The sequence below is a fragment of the Aotus nancymaae genome, unplaced genomic scaffold (assembly GCF_030222135.1).
Source record: "Aotus nancymaae isolate 86718 unplaced genomic scaffold, 86718_ANA_hifiasm-v0.15.2.pri h1tg000009l, whole genome shotgun sequence".
Lineage (NCBI taxonomy): Eukaryota > Metazoa > Chordata > Mammalia > Primates > Aotidae > Aotus > Aotus nancymaae.
Window position 1 is genome coordinate 7,025,923 of NW_026988420.1, and position 25,904 is coordinate 7,051,826.

The 25,904-nt window shown below is 38.7% G+C and overlaps 1 protein-coding gene across 5 annotated transcripts in view; it reads left to right on the forward strand.

Annotated features, from left to right (window-relative positions):
- ZMYM2 (zinc finger MYM-type containing 2) overlaps positions 1-25,904 on the forward strand; it is a 125,899-nt gene that overhangs the window by 19,532 nt on the left and 80,463 nt on the right. For 3 of the 5 annotated variants that reach the window (XM_012442020.3, XM_012442015.2, XM_012442005.3), the window contains 2 exons: positions 13,087-13,940; positions 24,199-24,484. In XM_012442020.3, coding sequence (XP_012297443.1) covers positions 13,097-13,940; positions 24,199-24,484 — 1,130 coding nt within the window. In that variant the 5' untranslated portion in view covers positions 13,087-13,096. The remainder of the gene's footprint in view (positions 1-13,086; positions 13,941-24,198; positions 24,485-25,904) is intronic. The other 2 variants (XM_012442048.2, XM_064373523.1) reach the window with 1 other exon arrangement.

The window sequence follows — 25,904 nt, forward strand, 5'->3', positions numbered from 1 at the left end:
TGGCTGACAGATTTTTTTTCCCCCTTTTCTGTGCGTTTTAAATATGTCATCCCACTGGCTTCTGGAAAAGACATCTGTGATTTCTGATGAAAAATATGCTGATAATCTAAATAATCTAATGAAGATCCCTTGAACCAGATAAGTCTTTTCTCTCTTGCTGTTTTCAAAATTCTGCTCTCTTTAAGGTCCACAATGAGTCTAGACCTGGATGGATATCTTTGAGTTTATCCTGCTTTTGGAGTAGTTCGTTGAGCTTCTTGGATATGTATATTTATCATCATCATATTTGGGCAGTTTTCAGCCATTGTTTCTTCAAATGTTTTGTTAACTTTGGAAATCTGATTCTCCCAGTCTTTTTAGATTGAAGATTTTTTACTTGTTGATAGAGCCGTTCATGTGTCTTTTCTGAACTTTTTTTTTTTTCACAGTTTATGTTTCTTGTTTGTAGGCACTGGAGTTTATGTTCTATTATCTTTGTGGTAAAGTAGTGAGCTGACAAAGATTTCCTTAAATGTCTGCATAGAAAAGAAAAAGGATCATGTTCTCAGTAAATCTGATAGATGCTGCAGGGAAAGCTGCTCCTGCCCAGGAGACTGAAACCAAGGTGTCAGCTCCAGACCAGCCCAAACACAGAATTCCAAATTTTGATAAAAGTTAATCACTGCCAGGCCTGTGTCCAGGCAGCTGTTCCAGGAACATAGTGTACTATTCCCACAGCTGAGTTGGGGTAAGGAATGAGGGATAGTGGCTGGTTTGTACTATTCACTTATGAATGATCACCAGTCTCTCCCTCCATTGCTCCTTTAATTGTTTTAGGTGTACAGTCAAGTTCTGGAGATCCAAAGTAGCTGATTCCAATCATTTTTTGCCACTCAGTGGTTGCTTGGGTGGAAGTACCCATATCTAGAACTTCCCACCACCATTTCGCCTCATTTCACCTAAAGTCTCTGTCTTCATCTTTTTTTTTTTCTTTTTAAAAAATTTTATTATATCTATTTTTTTTTTTTTTTTTTTTTTTTGAGATAGAGTCTTGTTCTGTGACCAGGCGCCAGGCTGGAGTGCAGTGGTGCAATCTCAGCTCACTGCAACCTCTGCCTCCCGAGTTCAAGCAGTTCTCCTGCCTCAGCCTCCTGAGTAGCTGGGACTACAGGTGCGTGCCACCATGCCCAGCTAATTTTTGTATTTTTTTAGTAGAGACGGGGTTTCACCATGTTGGCCAGGATGGTATCGATCTCTTGACCTCTTGAGCCGCCTGCCTCAGCCTCCCAAATATATCTGTTTTTTTAATGTCATATTTACAAGGATCTTATAACTTTAAAATTATAAAAATAAAAATGTTCAGTATTCTTATAATTTACTTTTACGTTAAAATTTTTATTAAATAATTATATATAGAGAGAGAGAGACTGAGTCTTGCTCTGTGGCCAGGCTGGAGTACAGTGGCATGGTCTTGGCTCACTGCATCCTCCGCCTCCAGATTTAAGTGATTCTCTTGCCTCAGCCTCCTGAGTAGCTGGAACTACAGGTGCGTGCCATCTTGCTGCCTAATATTTTGTATTTTTAGTAGAGACTGGGTTTCACTGTGTTAACCAGGATGGTCTTGATCTCCTGACCTTGTGATCCACCCACCTTGGCCTCCCAAAATGCTGGGATTAGAGGCATGAGCCACTGTGCCTGGCCAATAATTTTTAAATTTAAGACTTTATCTTACATAAACATTTATGTGTGGTAAGGGGTAGGTGGCTCCCCAGATTTTTATTTTTATATTGTAATTTCTTTTGGTGTGAGACAGGAATTCAAAGTAATATTTCTCAGTTGCTTCTCAGTTGTTTTAGACTGCTTTACTGAAAAATCTATATCCCTTATTGAAATTTCATTGAATACTAAATTTCTTGATATATTGGGTCTATTTCATACTCTTTTGTCTGTCTGTTCTATCTGTTCTTATTCTGTGCCTCACTTTCATTTATTGTAGTTTTATAATATGCTAGTTTCTTCTCTTACTCATCTCTTTTTAGAATTTTCCTGTTCTTGGCCGGGTGCAGTGGCTCACGCTTGTAATCCCAGCACTTCGGGAGGCCAAGCGGGGCAGATCACTTGAGGTCAGGAGTTGGAGACCACCCTGCCCAACATGGTGAAACCTTGTCTCTAGTAAAAATATAAAAAGTTAGCTGGGCGTGGTGACGGACTCCTGTAATCTCAGCTACTTGGGAGGCTGAGGCATAAGAATCACTTGAACATGGGAGGTGAAGGTTGCAGTGAGCTGAGATTGCACCACTGCCTGGGCAGTAGAGCGAAACTCACTCTCAAAGAAAAAAGAAGAAAAGAATTTTCTGTTCTTGCTTGTTTTTTTTTCCATGTAAATTTGAGAATCAGCTTATCTAATTAAAAATTCTGTTAGTATTTTTATTGGGATCAAAGTAAGTTTACAGATAACTTAGGAAAAGTTGATATCTTTATGTTATTGAATCTTGCTTTGGAATTAGGTTTGTTTTTGTTGGTATTAGTATCGTGATGAACTCATAGATATAAGCATATTTGAGGCCAGGCATGGTGGCTCATGCCTGTAATCCCAGTACTTTGAGAGGCTGAGGCAGAATGATTGCTTTAGGGCCAGGAATTCAAGACTAGCCTGAGCAACATAAGGAGACCTTGTCTCTATAAGAAATAAAACAATTAGCTAGGCATGGTGGTACATGTCTGTAGCTCTAGCTTCTCAGGAGGCTGAAGTGGGAAAATCACTTAAGCACTTAAGTCCAGAAGTTCAAGGCTGCAGTGAGCTATGATCATGCCATTGCAATCCAGCCTGGGTTGCCAGTGAGACCCTGCCTCTAAAAAACAAACAAACAAACAAACCCCTCAGAACCACATATTTGATGTGTTTTAATTAATTGCAGTGATTTTTTTTCATGTTCAAATTGTTCTGTCTTTGGCCAGTTGGAGCCTATTCATGTTGGCTCTTGGAGTCCTTTCAACTGCCCCGTTAGTCTACGGTAGCTTTCTTGCTATCTACTATAAACAGGTGTTCTAGGCTAATCTTATACATTTCCTGCCTCTGACCTGCAATATACCATTTCTCCAAGGAACCCTGGTTTCAGTAGGTGGGAAATGGTATTTTCATCTATTGGATTTTAAGTTTCTGCACTCATATTTTTAACACGAAGAGTACCTTTTTCCTCCTGTAAATAAGATTTTTTTTCCTGGCATTATTTTCATATTTTGTGGGTATCTTTTCTTATCTCTCTCAATATACTAATTATTTTCTTAAAAGATTCCCCCCTATATAGTTACCAATTCTACCAAGTTGAGTTTTTCACTCTGTTTTCATCATGAAGGTATTTTTCATATCTTTACTCAGCTGTTAAGTAGTCCTTGGTTGTCTGTTCATGGTTAAGAATGCATGTCTAAAAGCTGTTTGGACGCTCTCAGCCATTGGGGATCACAGTACACTGTTGATGTCACACTTCATTAAGGGATGATCTGGGTGAGTGTTTGTTGGGAAATCTCCATTCTTGGGTATCTTTTTATGAAATCATGTTTCCAGAAAAAGCCTTCCAATTTCCTGAATGGGGAGATGTGTGGCTTGCAGTTTTAGGTGGAGATTAGGTCTCAATACCAGTACTGACTATGTATCAGTTTATTTTATACCTCAGATTCAACTGAAAGGAAGGGGCTTGCCTCTGAACTGTACCTGGTATCTTCCTGTCCAAAGTCAATCTTGTACTTGCTCCACAGATTAAACTTGTGGATTTATTTGGATGGGAAAGGAAATGTTGGTTTCTAATTGTTTTTCAACTAGTTTTCACTGAGTTGTCTGTTAGCTGTCTTTTTTTTTTTGAGACAGAGTCTTGCTCTTTCACCCAGGTTGAAGTGCAGTGGCCTGGTATCGGCTCACTGCCACATCTGCCTCCCAGGCTCAAGTGATTCTCCTGCCTCAGCCTCCTGAGTAGCTGGGATTACAGGCATGCACCACCATGCCTGGCTAATTTTTGTATTTTTAGTAGAGATGGGGGTTCACCATGTTGGCCAGGCTGGTCTCGAACTCCTGACCTAAAGTGATCCTCCCGCCTTGGTTTCCCAAACATTAGCTGTCCTAAGTACACCATCCCCTTTGCAGAAGAGATGTTGCTATTAGGTTGGTGCAAAAGTAATTGCGGTTTTTGCCATTACTTTCAGTGGTTGCTGAACCTGTTTGGTATTCTATTTTGAACTGTTGCCTCATTCCTCTGAAAATTATTACATTGATGAAGATACTTCCTACCTTGAGAAGTGAGTGTTAACTACAGTTTCATTTGTAATTTGATCATTTTAAAACTTTGCTTCCTGTGGGTTCAGTGTTTATCTTTTTCAGGCCTGCTAAGTCAGTTATAACTAATCCAAGCTTGTCTGCTCTCTCTCTTCCAAAATTTTAGTGCACTTGAATTTTCTCCTATCTCTTTTTCCTTGTAGGTTTGTCCTTTAAAAAAAAATCCCCTTATTGTAGGTTTACTTGACTTTTGGATAGGAGCAAAATTTTATGGCCATCCAGTTAGTTGACTGATTTCTGCATATTAATTTGTTATTTAGATAAAATTATTTTACTATATAAACTCACTGTCTGTAATAGTTTTTCAGGTAAATCTTTTGGGTCTTTGGGATAAAGAATTTATAATTTATATATAATATTTTCCCCTTTAACCTTTTTATATCTCTTCATATATTTTTTGTATAATTGCATTGACTATTACTTCTAGAACATTGCTATATGGTAATAGTAAAAGGATGTTCTTATCTTATTCTTGACTTTAATGATAATGCTTTTAATAAATCCTATTTTATTAGGAAGTTTTCTTTTTTTTCTTTTTTGAGATAGAGTTTCGCTCTGTTGCCCAGGCTGGTATGCAGTGACACAATCTTGGCTCACTGCAACCTCAACCTCCTGGGTTCAAGTGGTCCTCACGCCTCAGTCCCTTAAGTAGCTGGGATCACAGGCGTGCATCACTATGTCCATCTAATTTTCCTATTTTTTGTGGAGACAGCGTTTCTCCATGTTGCTCAGGCTGATCTCCAACTCCTGGGCTCAAGAAGTCTGCCTGCCATGGCCTCCTGAAGTGCTGGGATTACAGGCGTGAGCCACTGTGTCCAGCCAGGAATTTGTATTCTTAACATTTTAAATCTGTCATATTAACTCAGAACTATTATAAGCGCCATGAATACATACTGACTTACAATACTCTTTGCTGTAAAACAGAATTCACCTTAGCTTTCTTTGTAGTTCTTTGACAATACTTAGAAAGCATTTAGATAGACTTGTAAGGAAGAAGATGATGAATATTTTTTTTGAAGTACTTTGAAGTGCTTTCTTTGTGATTTTATTTTTTGAAGGTTCATCAGCCTTTATCAGCAAGTACTAATATTTTCTTGATACAAATATATTTTAACTATCACCTTTTCATTGTTTTTCATGACAACATCAGCTGTTGTGTTAATTAATTCTCACTGAATCAAAATAAAGACCAAATAAAACTAAAAGCATTTATGATTTATAATGTGGAGTATCACAAGGCAGCTTAAAAATTAATTGGAAACTTACTGAAATTCTGAGATACAAACACCAGTTGTCTGGTAATTATTTGGGAGTTAGGTAAGTATTTAGGAGTGTGCGAAGTAGTTTTCACACTCAGTTATATCTTTGAATTAGAAGAAAAGCCATGTGAACCATTTTTATACCATGTACTGTGGTAAAATGGAAACTCAGAAAAGTTATTTGTTCAGTATTAAACAGCTAGTTAGAATTGACTGGAGGTAGAAGAGTGGTGGCTACATGGAGTAGATTTTACTTGGATAATGGAGAAGTGGTCAACTTCTAATTAGATTGTCTTTCTTTAAAGAACTAAGTAGATGTTTTGTGGTTGAAACATTATTTCAATGATATGTAGAAGTGACCAATATTATTTACAGTCTGATTTGAAAATAGCTGTCATAGTTGAATGGTTACTCTGTTTTGAGAAGTAGATTGCTGCAGGAATCTAACTGTGGTAAAGAAAGTCCTGTTTTGGTCGGGTGCGGTGGCTCATACCTGTAATCCCAAAACTTTGGGAGGCTAAGGCAGGCGGATCACGAGGTCAGGAGTTCGAGACCAGCCTGACCAATATGGTGAAACTCCAGCTCTACTAAAAAATACAAAAATTAGGCACGCACCTGTAGTCCCAGCTATTCATGTGGTTGAGGCAGGAGAATCGCTGGAATCTGGAAGGCAGAGGTTGCAGTGAGCCGAGATCATGCCACTGCACTCCGTTCTGGGCGACAGAGTGAGACTCCCATCTCAAAAACAAACAGCAACAAAAGAAAGTCCTATTTTATGCTACACTATTTTCTTCTAACCAGACTGAATTGACACATAGCAGCCACCAGAGGAAACTGTGAAATCAGTTCTAGTTTTTCTACCCCAGAAGTGGTTTTCTTCTTTTTTAAGTATGCCAAAACAAAGGAGCCAAAGAATATATATATTTAAAGCCTATGCATTTTATAACATCTGTAGATTTGGGCTGAGCTGTTACCTCATTTCTCAGAAAATCATGTTGATCAGCACCTTATGACAAGTGAATGTTAGCTAAAAGTTAGCTTCACTGTTTTGTTGTTAAGACAGGGTTTCACTCCGTTGCCCAGGCTGGAGTGTAGTGGCATGATCTGTGCTCACAGAAACCTCTGCCTTCCTGGCTCAAGTGATCCTCCCACCTCAGCCCCCTAAGTAGCTGGGACTACAGATGTGCACCACCACGCCAAGCTAATTTTTGTATTTTTTTTGTAGAGTCAGGATTTCACCCTGTCGCCAGGGTTGGTCTCTTAACTCCTGGATGCAAGTGATCTGCGTGCCTCTGCCTCCTAAAGTACTGGGATTACAGGTGTGAGCTACCATGCCTGGCCCCATTCGTTGTTTTTTAAATCCCATTGTGGCTTAGTACTTTGGACTTGCTATTCCTTTTGAAGCTTGTGTATTTTGAATATTGATTTGGTTATTTTATTGAATGGTTGTGTTTTTTAAAAAGTAAAAGCTGTGGCTGGGCGCAGTGGTTTATGCCTGTAATCTCAGCACTTTGGGAGGCTGAGGTGGGCAGATCACGAGGTCAGGAGTTCAAGACCAGTCTGGCCAACGAAGTGAAACCCTGTCTCTACTAAAAATACAAAAAGTTAGCTGGATGTTGTGGCATGCATCTGTAATCCCAGCTATTAGGGATGCTGAGGCAGGAAAATCACTTGAACCTGGGAGGCAGAGGTTGCAGTGAGCTGAGATAGCGCCACTGCACTCTAGTCTAGGTGACAGTGCAAGACTGTCTCAAGAAAAAAAAAGCTGCATTATTTATTTACATTATTGTTTAATACTTAATTTCATTTTGCTTAATAGCTGTGAATATTTAAATCCTGACCTCTGCCATTTTATTGCTGTGGTTTTGGGCAGCTTACTTAACTGTTGAGGATTTTAAAAAACCTGTACAATTGAGATAGTTATGATTTTACTTCAAGGGGTTGCTATAGTGTTTGACATGAATATTTGGCCCATAATAAGTATTAAAGGAATATTAGCTATCACTGAATGACAGTACTTGTATTAAAAAATTTTTAATTGAGTTAGTTATGATAATTTTGAATGAAAATGTTATTCAGTATACATCAATTTTTAAAACTTTCTGTAATGGAAATGTTAAAAAAAATTTTTTTTCAAGTTTACTTAAAAGTAAAGGGCTGGGCACCGTGGCTCACACCTGTAATCCCAGCACTTTGGGAGGCCGAGGTGGGTGGATCACCTGAGGTTGGGAGTTCGAGACCAGCCTGACCAACATGGAGAAACCCCATCTCTACTAAAGATACAAAACTAACCGGGCGTGGTGGCGCATGCTTGTAATCCCAGCTACTCGGAAGCCTGAGGCAGGAGAATCGCTTGAACCCGGGAGGCAGAGGTTGCGGTGAGCTGAGATCGATCACACCATTAAGCCTGGGTAACAAGAGCAAAACTCTGTCTCTAAAAGAAAAAAACCAAAAAGTAACTAAAGTATATAACTGAAACTTTCTCCTTAGTATATCTTATTTTTGCTATAAGGAAGCTTTCCTTATTAAGGAACTGTCTTAATGATGTTTATATTTTAATTTTTGAAATAATGTCTTAGGATATGGAGTTAATTTGTAGGTCTTTGGGTAAAGCAAATAATTACCTTTCTTTTTTTGTTTGTTTTTGTTTGTTTTTTCTGAGATGGCAATCTTCCTATGTTACCCATGCTGGACTCCAGGCCTCAAGTGATTCCCCTGCCTGTATAGCTGGGACTATAGTGTTGTGCTGGGTTAAGCTTTTAAATAGAATTATCCATTTCTTTCTTCCTTTCCTTTTCCTTTTCCCTTTCCTTTTTCCTTCTTTTTTTAATTTTAATTTTTATTTTTTTGTGGACGGAGTCTGGCTCTGTTGCCCAGGCTGGAGTGCAATGGTGCGATCTTGGCTTACTGCAGCTTCTAACTCCTGGGCTCAAGGGATCCTCCTGTCTCAGACTCCTGAGTAACTGGGACCACAGGCAGATGCCACACTCCAGGCTAATTTTTTGTATACATATATATGTTTTTATAAGAGACAGGGTTTCGCCATGTTGCCCAGGCTGGTCTCGAACTCCTGAGCTCAGACAATCCACCTGCCTCAGCCTCCCAAAGTGGTAGGATTGCAGGCGTGAGCCACCGTGCCTAGACTAATTTTTATATTTTAGTAGAGTCGAGGTTTCATTATGTTGTTGCCCAGGCTGGTCTTGAACTCCAGAGCTCAAGCAATCCTCCTGCCTCAGTCTCCCAAAGTGTTGGGATTACAGGTGTGAGCCACAGTGCCCGGCCCATTTTCTTTAAAGCAGTTATAAATGTATTTTTTGCCATTCTTCAATCTCAGCATGTCTTTCATCTGACAACAGATAGACATACAGCTCTTGCTCTGAGAGGAATGGAGACTGATTTTGAAATTGAGCTCTGTGCATAGTGTTTGAATCCTGTGCTGTCTTGGGACCTTGGGCAATTTTAATTAATTTGTGAGTCGCTATTTTATTATAGAAAAAAATTCTGCTTTTTAACTCAAAGGGGTTATTGTCAAAGTTACGTGAGAATAAAATAAGACCTTGGTATTCTGTAAACTCAGATCATGTTATTGAAAATATTTCATTTTTCTTTCTTTGTTGAGTTGGGGGAAGTACCCTCCTGACACTAGAACTTGGTTTAATGGGGACCCTTAGTGGTCAGAGAATAATACAGTATATATAAACGAAAGGGCTAGATTGCATACTTTGATAATTAAATAATGCTATTACTTAAAAGTAACTTTGATAGTTAAAGTGAACATAACTGGTTTTGGCTTCTTTTGTTTTCTGTTCCTTTCTTTTTTTTTTTTTTTTGAGACAGTCTCTCTCTCTTTTTTTTTTTTTTGAGTCAGTCTCACTCTGTCACCCAGGCTGGAGTGCAGTGGTGCAATCTCAGCTCCCTGCAACCTCCACCTCCCGGGTAAATGATTTTCATACCTCAGCCTCTTGAGTAGCTGGAATTACAGGTGTGTGCTACCATGCCCAGCTAATTTTTGTATTTTTTGTAGAGATGGGGTTTTGCCATATTGGCTAGGCTGGTCTCTAACTCCTGACCTCAAGTGATTCGTCTGCCTCAGCCTCTGCCTGGCTGCATGAAATGTTTTGATACATGCATGCGATGTGTGATAATCACATCATGGAGAATAGAGTATCCCTTCAAGTATTTGTGTTACAAATAATCCATTTATACTCTTAGTTATTTTAAAATGTACAATCAAATTATTATTGATTATAGTCACCCTGTTGTGCTATCAAATAGTAGGTCTTATCTGGTTTTTTTTTGTGCCCATTAACCCCCCAACTTGCCACTACCCTTCCCAGCCTTTGCTAAGCGTTTTTCTACTCTATCTCCATGAGCGTTCTGTAACTTCTTAAAGTCATTAGTATACCTTGTAGATTTTTTTCATGTCAGTAAGAGATCTACCTTTTAAAATATCCTAATCTGTTCACTTTTTCTTATCTCCCATTACCACCCTTTTTTCAGCTACTATTATCTGTCATTTGGACCATTTCAGTGGCCATCTAGTTTATTTCTTTGTTTCCAGTTTTTCCTTCTTATTCTCACATAGCAGCCACAGCGATATGTTTAAAACCTTAGATTATGTCACCTCTTTGCTGAAAACATGGCAATGTTTCCTGTTCCAGTAAAATCCAAACTTTCACTTTTAGAATTAATGCTTTCTAAGGGCAGGGCTGTTTACCTGTTTTGATTACTGATTTTTCCCATGTGCCTAGAAAGTATCTTGTGTATACTAGGTGCTCTGTAAATCTGTTAAGTGTAATTAATGAATTAGCTTGTTGGCCTTGATGTGTTATTCTGTGCCTGTTTATCTCATTTTATTCTCTTTGCTTCCTACTCTGATCTGCCACATTGGCTTTATTCTGCTGCTTGGATTCACCAACTTCATTCTCCCTAGGCTTTGCAGAAGCTGTTTTCTTTGCCTGGAATATCCTTTCCCCAGTTTTCTCACAGCTGAATCTTTCTTTTCTTTTCATATTTCAGTGTAAATGTTACTTGCTTAAAGAGATGTTCTCTGATCATGAAACTAGTTATCTCTTCACTCTCCATTATTCTGTTTAAAAATTTTTTTAATTTAGTTTAAAAAAATAAGTGATAAATCATGTGGTTCAAAATTAAGAAAATGCTACAAGATGTATAGTGAAAAATGCCTCTACCATTGTCATCTGTAAATCAAAGCAATACATATTAGTTTGTTTTTTATTCTTTCAGAGGCTCTTTTAAGTAAGTGTTTTTAAACCAGTCTTTAAGAACTACATAGCCAGTATCTCCTCATTTTTTCAAATAATACACTCTATGAAAATTAGGCCAAACCACTGTATATAAGCCACTTGAACTTCCTACTCATCCTATCTGCCAATTAATCTATAATCTAACCCTTCAGTTTTACCCCTTCTTGTTAGTTCCCCTTGCACTTTGTCCCCAGTGATTCTTGTTCAAAATGAGTGATATTACCACCCGTGCCCATGATCTGTCTCATCTCCATTTGCTCAAGAACTTTGTTCTAGAAATTTTCTTTCTCTCTCTCTCCGTATGTTTTCTTTTGAGACAGGGTTTGCTCTGTTGCCCAAGCTGGAATACAGTGGCGCAATCATAGCTCACTGCAACCTCAAACTCCTGGTCTCAAGTGATTTTCCTGCCTCAACCTCTTAAGTAGCCAGGACTACAGATGTATGCCACTATGCCTGGCTGATTTTTAAATTTTAATATTTAGTAGGTTTGAGGTCTCGTTATGTTGCTCAGGCTGGTCTCAAACTCCTACTGGGCTCAAGCAGTCCTCCCACCTCAGCCTCCTAAAATGCTAGCATTACGGATATGAGCCATTACTGGCCTGAGGTTATCTTCTTAAGTCTGCTGTTTTCTTTGGCTTCAGTGCAGCCTGGCATATAGTAGGTGCTTAGAAAATATTAGTTAAATATAGCAGAATGATGAGTTTTGAACTCTTGAGTTTTAGAGACTTGGGTGTTCAACCTAGCTGTGTGACTTGGGCAAGAGAGGTAGCATCTGTAGGCCAGAATTTCTTTTTTTCTTTTCTTTTCTTTTTCTTTTTCTTTTTCTTTTTTTTTTTTTTTTGAGATAGGGATTCACTATGTAGCCCAGGCTAGAATGCAGTGGTGCAGTCATGGCTCGCTTCAGCCTCAAACTCCCAGGCTCAAATGATTCTCCTCCTCAGCTTCCTAAGTAACTGGGACTACAGGCACCTGCCACCATGCCTGGCTAATTTTTATATTTTTTTATAGAAATGGAGTTTCGTCATGTTGCCCATTCTGGTCTCAAACTCCTGGGCGTAAGTGATCTGCCTGCCTCAGCCTCCCAATGGTCAACATTGCCTTGTCTTTTGCCTGCAATCTCCCTCTGCATGTCTAAGGGTACTTGTGAGTGCATTTGTTACCCACCCAGGTAATCCTATATAATCTCCCTTTAAAATCCTTAAGGTTAAAAAAAAATCCTTAAGGTTAATCGTATCTGCAAAGTCCCTTCTTTCATGTAGGGTAACATTTATAGGTTCCAGGAATGGGGACCTGATATCTTTGCCGGCCATTATTCAGCTTATTCAGCCTGCTACTGGCATATAAAGCACACAGATGGTGCCTGGCAAAAAAAAGAATTTACACTTTCTGGATAGGGTCAAGAAAGATTAAAATTTTCAGAAAGATTTAATTGTACAATTAATGGGAACCACAGAATATGAGAAAAATGGGTCAAAAAAAGATGAGGTGGCCAGGCACAATGGCCCATGCCTGTAATCCCAGCACTTTGGGAGGCTGAGGTCAGAGGATCTCTTGAGCCCAGGAGTTTTGAGACCAGACTAGACAACATAGTGAGACGTTGTCTCTACCCAAAAAAAAAAAAAAAAAAATTAGCCAGGTGTGGTGATGATGGCCTGTAGTCCCAGCTACTTGGAGGTGGGAGGATCACCTTAACCTGGGAGGTTGAGACTGTAGTGAGCCATGATCACACCACTGCACTCCAGCCTGGGTAACAGACCGAGACCTTGTTCCTCCTACCCCACAAAAAAAGATGAGGTAAGGGAAATTAAGGATTACAGAATGTGACTTGATATGATACAGTGAGTAAATGGGATACGTGTATATTAAAGTGATTATTTTTTGTCATATTTTGAATTTTTTTTTTCCTGTTCAGATGTATGGGAGGATTTATCCATATTTTTCACGTTTATGGAGTAAATAATATACCCTGGAAAGGAGGTGATGGTGGTGGTGGGAGGAATATATTGCATATGGTTACTAAAAATTGGATAATTGCCTTCATTGTTATTCTGCAGAAGTTAACATGTAAGCTGTATGAAATGATTAATGAATGAAATCACAGAGTGGATATCACATATTTTCCTGAATGTTAGACAAGAATCACTTCATTTAGAATAAAAATAAAATAAAAGTACCCTTTAAATCAGTGGTTTCAGTTAGAGTAACATAAAAAGTCATACTGACAATTTAATTCTTTTTTCTATCTTCCTAACAGGTTCTTTGGCATGGACACAAGCTCAGTGGGAGGATTAGAATTGACTGATCAGACTCCTGTTTTATTAGGGAGTACGGCCATGGCAACTAGTCTCACGAATGTAGGAAACTCGTTTAGTGGTCCATCTAATCCTTTAGTGTCTAGATCTAATAAGTTTCAGAACTCATCAGTGGAAGATGATGATGATGTTGTTTTTATCGAACCTGTACAACCTCCCCCACCTTCTGTACCAGTGGTACCTGATCAAAGAACCATAACTTTTACATCAAAAAATGAAGAACTACCAGGAAATGATTCTAAAATTACTCCTTCCTCAAAAGAGTTGGCATCTCAGAAGGGAAGTGTAAGTGAGACAATTGTCATTGATGATGAAGAGGACATGGAAACAAATCAAGGGCAAGAGAAGAATTCCTCCAATTTTATTGAACGAAGACCTTCTGAGACTAAAAACAGAACCAATGATGTGGATTTCTCCACTTCCAGTTTTTCAAGAAGTAAGGTAAATGCAGGAATGGGTAATAGTGGTATCACCACAGAACCAGACTCTGAAATTCAGATTGCTAATGTTACAACTTTAGAAACAGGTGTAAGCTCTGTGAATGATGGCCAATTAGAAAATACTGACGGGAGAGATATGAACTTAATGATTACACATGTAACATCACTGCAGAATACCAACTTGGGAGATGTCTCTAACGGACTGCAGTCAAGTAATTTTGGTGTTAATATACAAACATACACCCCATCTTTAACTTCACAGACCAAGACTGGAGTAGGACCTTTTAATCCTGGTAGAATGAATGTCGCAGGAGATGTATTTCAGAATGGAGAATCTGCAACTCATCATAATCCTGGTAAGCAGTAAGAAATATGCTACCTCATGTAAATGAATTAAGCTTTTGGCCTCTGTTTCTTTCATTGTGGTTGCTGGTACTACCTTGTTTAGTTTAATCATGTGAAATATGTTAATTATATTGACTTTTATCTTAAGTTTGGAATTTTAATAAGAATTGTAAAACCATGTATAGTATTTTTCTGTGGAGCACTAGAAAGTTAATTATAAAATAATTTTATATCTAAAGGGTTTAAGAAAAAAATATTCTTTACATTCATCACCAAAGTCTGATAATTTGGCTGGGCACAGTGGCTGACCCCTGTAATCCCGACACTTTGGGAGGCCAAGGTGGGTGGAGCCCAGGAGTTTGAGACCAGCCTAGGCAACATAGCGAGACCCACCCCCTCATCTCTAAATTTCAAAAGCAAAAGAAACAAAGTGTGATAGTTTAGTATCTTGTCATGTATTACTTTTTACTAGTAGATTTTTACTAGTGTTTTAATATACAGAGAACAAAAATATTAATATAATAGCACACTTAAAGAGCAGTGTAATATTGTACAGAAGTTGCATTTAGATTTTTGTTTTAAAGCAAAAGATTTTGTTTTAAAACAGAGACAGATCCTTGCTGTTGCATTTAGATTTTTGTTTTAAAACAAAAGATTTTGTTTTAAAACAGAGACGGAGCCTTGCTCTGTCACCCAGGCTGGAGTGCAGTGGCGCAATCTCGGCTCACTGTAGCCTCCACCTCCTGCATTCAAGCGATTCTCCTGCCTCAGTCTTCCAAGTAGCTGGGATTACAGGCATCCACCACCACGCATGGCTAGTTTTTATATTTTTAGTAGAGATGGAGTTTCACCATGTTGACCAGGCCAGACTGGTCTCAAACTCCTGACCTCAGGTAATCCACCTGCCTCACAGCTTTCCAAAAGTGTGGGATTACAGGCATGAGCCACTGCACCCATCTACATTTAGATTTATTTCTCCTTTCTTGTGTTTATTATATTAAATAAATAAATTAATTTTTTGAGACAGGGTCTCTCTGTCACCTAGAGTAGAGTACAGTGGCACAATCTCAGCTCACTGCAACCTTGACCTCTTGAGCTCAGGTGATTCTCCCACCACAACCTCCAGAGTAGCTGGGACCACAGGCGTGAGCCACCATGCCTGGCTAATTAAAAAAAAAAATTATAGGGCCGGGCGCGGTGGCTCAAGCCTGTAATCCCAGCACTTTGGGAGGCCGAGGCGGGTGGATCACAAGGTCAAGAGATCAAGACCATCCTGGTCAACACGGTGAAACCCCGTCTCTACTAAAAATATAAAAATTAGCTGGGCACGGTGGCGCGTGCCTGTAATCCCAGCTACTCAGGAGGCTGAGGCAGGAGAATTGCCTGAACCCAGGAGGCGGAGGTTGCAGTGAGCCGAGATCACGCCATTGCACTCCAGCCTGGGTAACAAGAGCGAAACTCCATCTAAAAAAAAAAAAAAAAATTATTTGTAGAGACAGAGTCTCACTATGTTGCCCAGGCTGATCTTAAACTCCTGGGTTCAAACAGTCCTCCTGCCTTGGCCTTCTAAAGTGTTGGGATTCTAGGTGTGAGCCACCATGCCCAGCCATTTTATTTTTTATTAAGAGTTGGCTAAGATTTTATTTTTCTCATGTTTGAAGAAAACCAAACATATAGTCCTTTTTTTTCTTTTCTAAAATCACTTTAAAGTATGATTGACTTGAAAAAGGCTGTATATATTTGATATATACAACTCGATGATTCCATGTATATTTTTGACCATGTATCTGATTTTAGCTTTCAGTTAGCATTTTACTACTCTAAAATTTAAAAAAAATTTTTATTTTTCAGAGGCATAAATATCAATCAATACCTTTTTATGTTTGTGTTTGTATTTATTTATTTTTTTAGAGACAGAGTCTTGCTCTATTGCCCAGCCTGGAGTGCAGTGGTGCAGTCTCAGCTGACTGCAACCTCTGCCTCCCTAATAGCGGGAATTATAAGTGTGCGCCACCACGCCCAGCTAATTTTTGTATTTTTAGTAGAGATGGTGTTTCACCATGTTGGCCAGGCTGGTTTCAAACTCTTGACCTCAAGTGTCTGCCTGCCTTGGCCTCTTAAAGTTCTGGGATTATAGGCGTGAACCACTCTACCCAGCATCCCCCCTCCAACTTTTTTTTTTTTTAAAGGTTGATAGATTTCTTGACTGTTTGAAATTGTTTGCTATGAGGAGCTTTGTTCTGTGAAAACATTAAAATGTGGAAGTTCTAAGAACTCTGTGCTAGCCTGGACAACATGGTGAAGAAATACAAAATACCGAAAATACCAAAAGTTAGCTAGGCATGGTGGTGTGCACCTGTGGTCTCAGCTACTTGGGAGGCTGAGGTTGCAGTGAGCCAAGATCGTGAAGCTGTACTCCAGCCTGGGTGACAGAGTGAGACCTTGTCTCAAAAACAGAGCTCTGTAACTTTTTCATGATACATCTGTGGATGTCTGTCTCTCTCTTTCACGTCTCTTCCAATTCGTGTGTGTGTGTGTGTGTGTGCGCGCACGTGTGTGTATGTGTGTGTATCTGCCTCTCTCTCACATAAACCTCTTTCTGTGTCTGTCCCACTCTGTCATCATTTTAAATACATTATCCTAGGGATTGTGGAAAATAATGTGAAGTAATTAAAATCTAGGCAGTGTAGAAGGCTCTATGAATTGCCAGTTATTTTTCTTATTTGTAATGTCTGATTATTGAAGACTGTTTGGAAAATGTATAATTAAAAACAAGAGGTGGTACCAAGCATGGTGGCTCGTGCCTGTAATCCCAGCACTTTGGAAGACCAAGGCAGGAGGATCGCTTGAGCTCAGGAGTTTGAGACCAGCCTCTGGACAACAGAGCAAGACCTTGTCTCTACTAAAGATCAAAAAAACTAGCTAGAGCAGGTTGCAGTAGCTGAAGCCTGTAATCCCAGCACTTTGGGATGCCAAGGTGGATGGATCACCTGAGGTCAGGAGTTTGAGACCAGCCTGGCCAACATGGCCAAACCCCATCTCGATTAAAAATACAAAAATTAGGCATGGTGATACATGCCAGCTGCTTGGGAGGTTGAGGCACGAGAATTGTTTGAATTTGGGAGGTGGAGGTTGCAGTGGGCAGAGATTGCACTACTGCACTCCAGCTTGGGCAACAGAGTGAGACTCCTTCGCAAAAACAACAACAACAACAAAAAAAAAACTAGCCAGGCCGAAGCTGGAAGGTAGTTTAAGTCTGGGAGATCAAGGCTACAGTGAGCTGTAATCGCACCACTACTCTATAGCCTGGGCAGCAGAGTGAGACCATGTCTTAAAAAAAAGAAGAAAAGAAAATAAAGAGAGTGGAGCCTGATGGTGTGGGTTGTAGGGTGTGGAGCTGTTGAAGTGGGAGGATTCCTTGAGGCCAGGAGTTGGAGACTGTTGTGCTGTGTGCTGGTGCTTGTTAATAGCCAGCACACTCCAGCCTGTGCAACACAGTGAGACCCAATCATAGTCCTTCTAAGTAAAGATGACCACTGTCAATGCTTTGAGTGGCTTTTAGTCTTTTTTTTTTTTTTTTTTGGTATTTTGTTAACTTAGTGGAAATGCAGATCTGTGTAGTTTTGTTTTCTGTTTTTTCCTCCCTTAATATTGCACTGCATTTTCTTATACTATTAATATTATTTATATAAGTTTTAATGGCTCCACAATGGGTATTGTATCATTCCTGTATTTGGCTTTTACATTGTTTTCCATATTTTGCTGTTGTAGGTCTTTGATGAAATATTTGTTCACATTCCTGATTATTTCCTTAGAGTATGCTCCTACAAGTGAAGTTAATGGGCTAAAGGATATGATTTGCATGACCTTAACGATTTTTCGTTTAAAAATACATACCTGGTATATAGTGGTGTTAAATATGTCCCTTATTACTCAGTTTTGAAATTTCTTGTTACAGCCCTAGAGTGGTTGCTCACGGTTGTAATCCTAGCACTTTGGGAGGCTGAGGCGGGTAGATCTCCTGAGAACAGGAGTTCGAGACCAGCCTGGCCAACATAGTGAAACCCCGTCTATACTAAAAATACAAAAAATTAGCTGGGCATCGTGGCGGGCACCTGTAATCCCAACTGTTAGGGAGGCTGAGGCAGGAGAATCGCTTGAACCCAGGAGGCAAAGGTTGTAGTGAGCTGAGATCGCGCCATTGTACACCAGCCTGGGCAACAAGAGTGAAACTCGATTTCAACAACAACAACAAAAATTCTTATTACTTCTAAAACCCCTTGTAGGTAGGAGTGTGTGTATGTATGTATGTGAATGTATGTGTGAGTTTGTATGGGCATTTTTAATGTACAGAAATAATATATTGTCATAATGCTTTTTAGAAAGCTCTTAGCAATTTATACTGTTATGAGCTGTATATTAGTCTTTAATTGTAACCTTGCCACTTAGATAGTGCTCAAATTGTTTTAAAATAGCTGTCTTTTCTTTCTTGTATGTAAAACTATGAAGAAGATAACATTAAGTCTTACCACTGAGAATCAATCAATTAATTAATGGTACATATAATTCTAACCTGAGATCATAGCATAGGTGCAGTTTTGCAACCATTCCTGCCACTTTTTAAAAATACCTAGCAGTAGATCTTGAAATTTTGTTCATGTCACCATATGCATGTGAAATTTGTCTATTTTGTATTTAGCTCAGTTCCAGTTTTTCCTACTTAAGTAGTTGTTTTTAAGAATATTCTTGTATATGTATCTTGGAATACTTACTTCTTTAGGAATATAGCTGGATCAAAGAGATCTTGTCGTCCTAAGAATTGTGTTCCTATTTACACAAACTCTAAACTAGTCATCAGAAAAACTGTACATAAAGAGACATGAATTGGCTCTTGCATTTATATGCTTATTTTATTTGTAATAGAGAATAATGGATGCAGAGTTATAAAATCTTGGCTATTTATATACCAGCTATCCTTTCATGAAGTCCCTTGTATGAAATTCAAGGTTTAGACAAAATGATTCGGTCTTTTCTATTTCTAAAATTTTTTTTTTAATGTTGGAGGAAACAAAAATGTAAAACTAGGGCAAATGTAAATTGAAAATAGAGAAGCACCATTTTTTTCAATGTCAAGGCAATAGATGCCCTTAAGTTTTAATACGCTCTTTTAACTATATATTCAAGTGACAGTCCTACAAAATAGAAAATTCTGAGACATCAGTGTTTGTGTGGGAAAGAGCTGTTTTTTTTTTTCCCTCAGATATGTTCAAGAATAATTTTTTGATTGGAGACCTTTTTCCCTTCATAAGATGGAATTACCAGTTCTTCTAGTGATTTTCTTTCTCATTGATTAGATTTTTACCCATTTGTTAAAACTGGTCGTTACTGCGATGACAGCTAGATAATAGAATTCCAGAAAGTACTCTTTAGTTAAAGTTTGGTGTTTTTTTGTTTTTTTTTAACTAAAGAGTGTTATAGAGACAGGTGAAATCTGAATAGGGGTATTTTAAACTAAGGGATATTACAGAGTCAGGTAAAATCTGAATAGCCCCTCTAAACCATTAGGAATAGGTCAGAACCAAAAAATCCTTTTTGAAGTTTTAGTAGTAAAGAAGTGTTCCCAGCTCTGGTTATATTGTGTACTTTCTATGCAAGGAAGATAATTTTTTTCCTGTGGAAGGGCAGCTTTTATATATGGAAGTTGTAAATTCAGGAGAAACTAGAAAGGAAAAAGAAATTTATGAGAGACCAAAGTAATGGAAATTAGAAGTGGTAACCTGAAAAGTTGCAAAATGAAGATAGACTATGGTATTGGTGGTACCATGAGAGGCCTGCAGAACAGGAATTAGTGCAGCAAACTGGAGACTTCCTACTAAGTACTAAAGAAGCTTAGCCTGGAAGAGAAAAGATGTCCTCTACCATTAATAGTTATCACACCTCAGTACTGTACTTTGCTGAACCTTTGCAGTGGTAGAGTAATTTGACGTTGGATTGGGTGTACCTCATTTTATAGTGATTTGTTTTATTGTACTTCAGATACTTGGCATTTGACACAAATTCTAAGTCTTTTGGTGCCACCCTTCCAACAGCACGTGGTCACTTTGTGTCTCTGTGTCACATTTTGGTAATTCTCAATATTTCAGACCTTTTTATTGTTGTATCTTGTGGTGACCTTTGATCAATGATCTTTGATGTTACTATTGTAATTGTTTTGGATGCCACAAACGGTGCCCATATGAGAGTGAACTTAATCGATAAATGTTGTGCATGTTCTAACTCTCCCTCTCCTTGGACCTCCTTATTCCTTGAGACACAGCAGTATTTAAATTAGGTCAATTAATAACCTTTTAATGGTTGCTAAGTGTTTAAGTTAAGGGAAGAACCTCACATCTCTTGCTTTAAATCAAAAGCTAGAACTGATTAGGCTTAGTGAGGAATGCATGTTGAAAAGCCTAGAAAGACTGAGAGCTAGCCCTTTTGCACCAGACAGTCAAATTGTGAATGCAAAGGAAAAGTTCTTGAAGGAAATTAAAAGTGCTACTCCAGTGAACACAGGAATGATAAAGTGAAATAGCCTTTTTTTTTTTTTTTGGGACAGGATCTTACTCTCTCACTTAGGCTGGAGTTCAGTGGCTTGAACTTGGCTCACTGTAGCCTCTGCCTTACAGGCTCAAGAGATCCTCCCACCTCAGCCTCCCAAGTAGCTAGGACCGTAAGAAGGTGCCACCATGCCTGGCTAATTTTTCAAAAATATTTTTTGTAGAGACAGGGTTTCACTATGCTACCCAGGCTGATCTCAAACTGCTTAAGGGATCCACCTGCCTCAGACTCCCAAAGTGCTGGGATTATAAGTGTGAGCCATTGTGCCCGGCCACAAAACAGCCTTATTGCTGATGTGGAGAAAGTTTAAGTGGTCCAGCTAGAGCATCACACCAGCCACAACATTCCTTTAAGCCAAAGCCTTATCCAGAGTTAGGCCCTAACTGTGTTTTTGGTTTTATGAGAACTCAGAGAGATAAGGAAACAAAATTTTAAAGCTACTAAAGGTTGGTTGATGAGGTTTAAGGAAATAAACCATCTCCATATCATAAATGTGCAAGGTGAAATTACAAGTGCAGACAGAGAAGCTGCAGCAAGTTCTCCAGAAGATCTAAGATAATTGATGTAGGTGGCTACTTGAAACAATGGATTTTCAGTGTAGACAAAACAGCTGGCTGGCTCTCTTGTTAGGGGTTAATGTAGTTAGTGACTATAAGTTGAAGCCAGTGCTCATTTACCATTCTGAAAATCCTAGGGTCCTCAAGAATTATGATAAATGTATTCTGCCTGTTCTTTATCAGTGGAACAACGAAGCCCGGATGACAGCACTTAGGTTTACACTGTGGTTTACTGAATAGTTTGAACTCAGTGTTGAGACCTTCTGCTCAGCAGAAATGATTCTGTTTAAAATACTACTGCCCAATATACCTGATCATCTAAGAGTTCTCATGGAGATGTACAAAGAGATGAATGTTGTTTTCATACCTGCTTCCACCACAATGTTCATTCTGCAGCCTGTGGATCAAGTAGTAATTTCGACTTTTAAGTCTTATTATTTAAGAAATACATTTTGTAAGGCTGTAGCTGCCATAGATAGTGACTCCTCTGATGGATCTAGGCAAGGTCAATTAAAAACCTTCTGGAAAGGATTCACCATTCTCAGTGCCCTTGCAAATGTTTGTAATTCATGGGAAGTGGTCAAAACAGCATTATTATTATTATTTTTGAGATGAAGTCTCACTCTGTTGCCTATGCTGAAGTGCAGTGGCATGATCTAGGTTCATTGTAACCTTCACCTCCTGAGTTCAAGCGATTCTCCTGTCTCAGCCTCCCGAATAGCTGGGACTACAGGCACATACCACCATGCCCGGCTAATTTTTGTATTTTTAGTAGAGGCAAGGTTTCACTATATTGGACAGGCTGGTCTTGAACTCCTGACGTCGTGATCCTCCTGCCTTGACCTCCCAAAGTGCTGGGATTACAGGCATGAGCCACCGCTCCTGGCCAAAACAGCAGTATTAACAGGAGTTTGGAAGAAATTGATTTCAACCCTCATGAATGATGGTGAAAAATTTGAGACTTCAGTGGAGGAGGTAATTGTAGATGTAGTGAAAACAGCATGAGAACTAGAATTAGAAGTAGAACCTGAATGAGGCCAGGAATGGAGGTTTGTGCCTATAATCTCAGCACTTTGGGAGACTGAGGCCAGGCATGGAGGCTCGTGCCTATAATTCCAGCACTTTGGGAGAATGAGACAAATCGATCACTTGAGGCCAGGAGTTCAAGACCACCCTGGCCAACATGGTAAAACCCTGTCTTTACTAAAATTACAAAAATTAGCCAAGTGTGGTGGCGCACACCTGAAATCCCAGCTGCTTGGGAGGCTGAGGTACAAGAATTGCTTGATTCCAGGAGGTGGAGGTTGCAGTGGGCCAAGATTACACCACCACACTCCAACCTGGGCTATAGAGCGAGACTGTCTCCAATTAAAAAAAAAAACCAGTAGAGCCTAAGATGAGCTTGAATTGCTCCAATCTCGTGATAAAACTTGCACAGTTGAGGAGTTGCTTTTTATGGTTGAGCAAATAGAGTGGTTTCTTGAGATGAATCTGTTCCTGGTGAAGCTAGTGTGAACATTGTTGAAATAACCACGAAGGATTTAGAGTATTACATAAACTTAGTTGATAAAACAGTGGCAGAGTTTGAGAAGATTGACTCTGATTTTGAAAGAAGCTCTACTGTGGGTAAACTGCTGTCAAACAGCAGAAGAGTTCATTGATGGGGTAAACATCATTGTCTTATTTTAAGAATTTGCCACAGCCAACTGGCAGCCACCATTGTGATAATCAGCAGCTATCAACATTGAGGCAGGGCCCTCCACCAACAGAAAGATTGCAACTTGCCGAAAGCTCAGATAATTAGTATTTTTTAGCCATAAAGTATTTTTAAATTAAGATATACAGCTTTTTAAAAGATATAATGCTATTGCATACTTAATAGACTACATTATAGTATAAACATATTTTTTCTTGTTAAACCAAAAAAAATTCCTGTGTCTTGCTTTATTGCAATATTAGCTTTATTGCAGTGATCTGGAACTGAACCAGAAATATTTCTGAGATATGCCTGTATAAATTGGCTTAATTCCATCATTTCTGTTTACTTCCTATGAGATTATGTGTTACATTTAAAGGCCATGAAACTAAACATATATATGGAAAAGTTGTTCTTAAAAACCTGTTTTGGAAATAATTATAAACTTTATTAGACTTGTGTTACATTTGTCAAAGGTTCTAGTTAGGATTTTATTATTATTATTATTATTTTTGAGACGGAGTCTCACTCTGTTGCCCAGGCTAGAGTGTGATGGTGCTGTCTTGGCTCACTGCAACCTCTGCCTACTGGGTTCAAGTGATTCTCCTGCCTCAGCCTCCTGAGTAGCTGGGATTACAGGTGCCCACCAACATGTCTGGCTAATTTTTTTGTATTTTTAGTGGAGATGGGGTTTCACCATGTTGGCCAGGCTGGTCTCGAACTCCTGACCTCATTACCCTCCCGCCTCCGCCTACCAAAGTGCTGGGATGACAGGCGTGAGCCACCTTGCCTGGCGTATTATTCTTTAATGTTGATATATGTGTTCCTTGCCTGAAGTAATAGTCTATAAATACATGAATACTTTCTGCTTAATAACTAGTGACATTTTAAATGCTTTCTATATGCTAGTTATTATGCTTTATTATGTGTCTTACCTCATTTAATGTTTACCATTAGTATGAGGTTGATACCATCTCAGGCACTCTGAAGAGTAAGGCACAGTTTAAGTAGCTCCCCAATCTTGTAAGTGATGGAGCTGGAATGTGAACTATTTTTTTTTAGTTAATTTTTTAAAAATTGACAAACATTGTATATATTTGTATATATTATGTGCAACATGTTTTGAAGTAGATACACATTGTGGAGTGGCTAGATTGAGCTCTGCCTTATCTGACATACAATTTGTTTGTGGTGAGAACACTTAAAATCTAATTTTAACAATTTTTAAGAACATACTGCATTGTTAGTGACATCCTTACTCCAAAACTTGTGCTGTATACCTCTCTGCTGCGTTGCTGTTCTATTAACATCTTAAACTTGTACAAAATGGAAAGTTAATATTTCTCTGATACAAATTTTAATATGTATGGACAAACACTTGTTTAATTACTCTTTCTTGTGCATTTTGTTTTTAAGATTCTTGGATCTCCCAATCAGCTTCATTTCCCCGTAATCAGAAACAACCAGGAGTGGACTCTTTATCACCAGTGGCCTCACTTCCTAAACAGATTTTCCAGCCTTCTGCCCAACAGCAACCTACTAAACCAGTTAAAGTCACTTGTGCAAACTGCAAAAAGCCTTTACAGAAGGGCCAGACAGCTTATCAACGAAAAGGATCAGCTCACCTCTTTTGTTCGACCACCTGCCTTTCTTCCTTCTCTCACAAGCCTGCTCCAAAGAAACTGTGTGTTATGTGTAAAAAGTAAGGTTTACCTTTCAACATAATTCTGTATAGTTGAATTTTGGTGTTATAAAATTTTAAGAAAAGTGAAACTCAGATTTGTAATACATTTGGAAACTTCCCTTATCAAGTCCAGGTGACACATGGATGAAAGGCTTCCTGTTTGGATAGGCATTGATTTAGATAGGTCCTTATAATTAATTTTGTCTGTAATCTCCATTGGAAGCCTTGATTTTGTAACAATACATACTTACTTACATGATTAAGGAGAAGTTTGTTCTTCTGGCCAAATAAAAATGCTAAGCAGTTTATGTGTGACTCTGTATTGACATTGATTAAATTTTACACTATCTTCAGATCAAGATTATAATATTGGCAAGTCTTTGGATTTTATATGTGTTTGTTTTGAACATTAAGTCATTGGAAATAGTATTTCAAGACTCAGGTACCAGTTTTTAGCTAGCCTTAGAAAGACAGGATCCTCTCTTCTGTTTTTTCTTTTTTTTCTTTTTTTAGACAGAATCTTGCTCTGTAGTCCAGGCTTAGTACAGTGGTGCAAATCTCAGCTCACTGCAGCCTCCGCCTCCTGGGTTTAAGCAATTCTCCTGCCTCAGCTTCCTGAGTAGCAGGGATTACAGGCTTCCGCCACCATGCCTGGCTAATTTTTATATTTAGTAGAGACAAGGTTTCACCATGTTGACCAGACTGGTCTTGAACTCCTGACCTCAGGTGATCCACCCACCTTGGCCTCCCAAAGTGCTGGGATTATAGGCGTGAGCCACTGTGCCCGGCCTTCTTTTGCTGTTTTTTTGATCTGGCTTCACTGGTTTAAAATAGCAGGAATATGGTATGTTACGTGCAAGGTGAAGCCTTTCTGTACCGTATCTTGGAGCAGCTCAATTCTGTTAAGTTATATTTAGATCTTGAATTTTAGAGAGGGCTTAATGTTCTGTCCATGTTTAATAAACTCAAATACTAAAGCAATTGTAATGCAGATTGCTTTGCAGTAGTACACTTAAATACTGCAGTGTAGAATCTTGAAAATCAGAATAAAAGGTAAACTTGAAAGGTCAACATATCATTTTCTAACATTTCTATTTCCAGTTGGAGAGCCATGTTAATAGTGGGAGAAGTTATTTGGGGATGGGGTGGGTGGGTATGTTTAAGTTTAATTAATTCCTCTAGAATGTATGCCATAGTCCTATGACCCAGATACCTCATGCTTTCTACTTATCCAGGGGAGGTAATTGAACAGGTTATACCTCAGTATACTAGTCCTTAACATTAATTCCATGTAACTAATAACAACTTTTCTTAGTTTTCCCAATATTTGAAATCCTTTTTAGTGAATTTAAAAACAAATTTGGTAGTGACAAGGATTTAATAGTATAAAATATTTTTGCTTCTCAGTCTTTACTTTTAAGAGTTCTTATTTTATTAT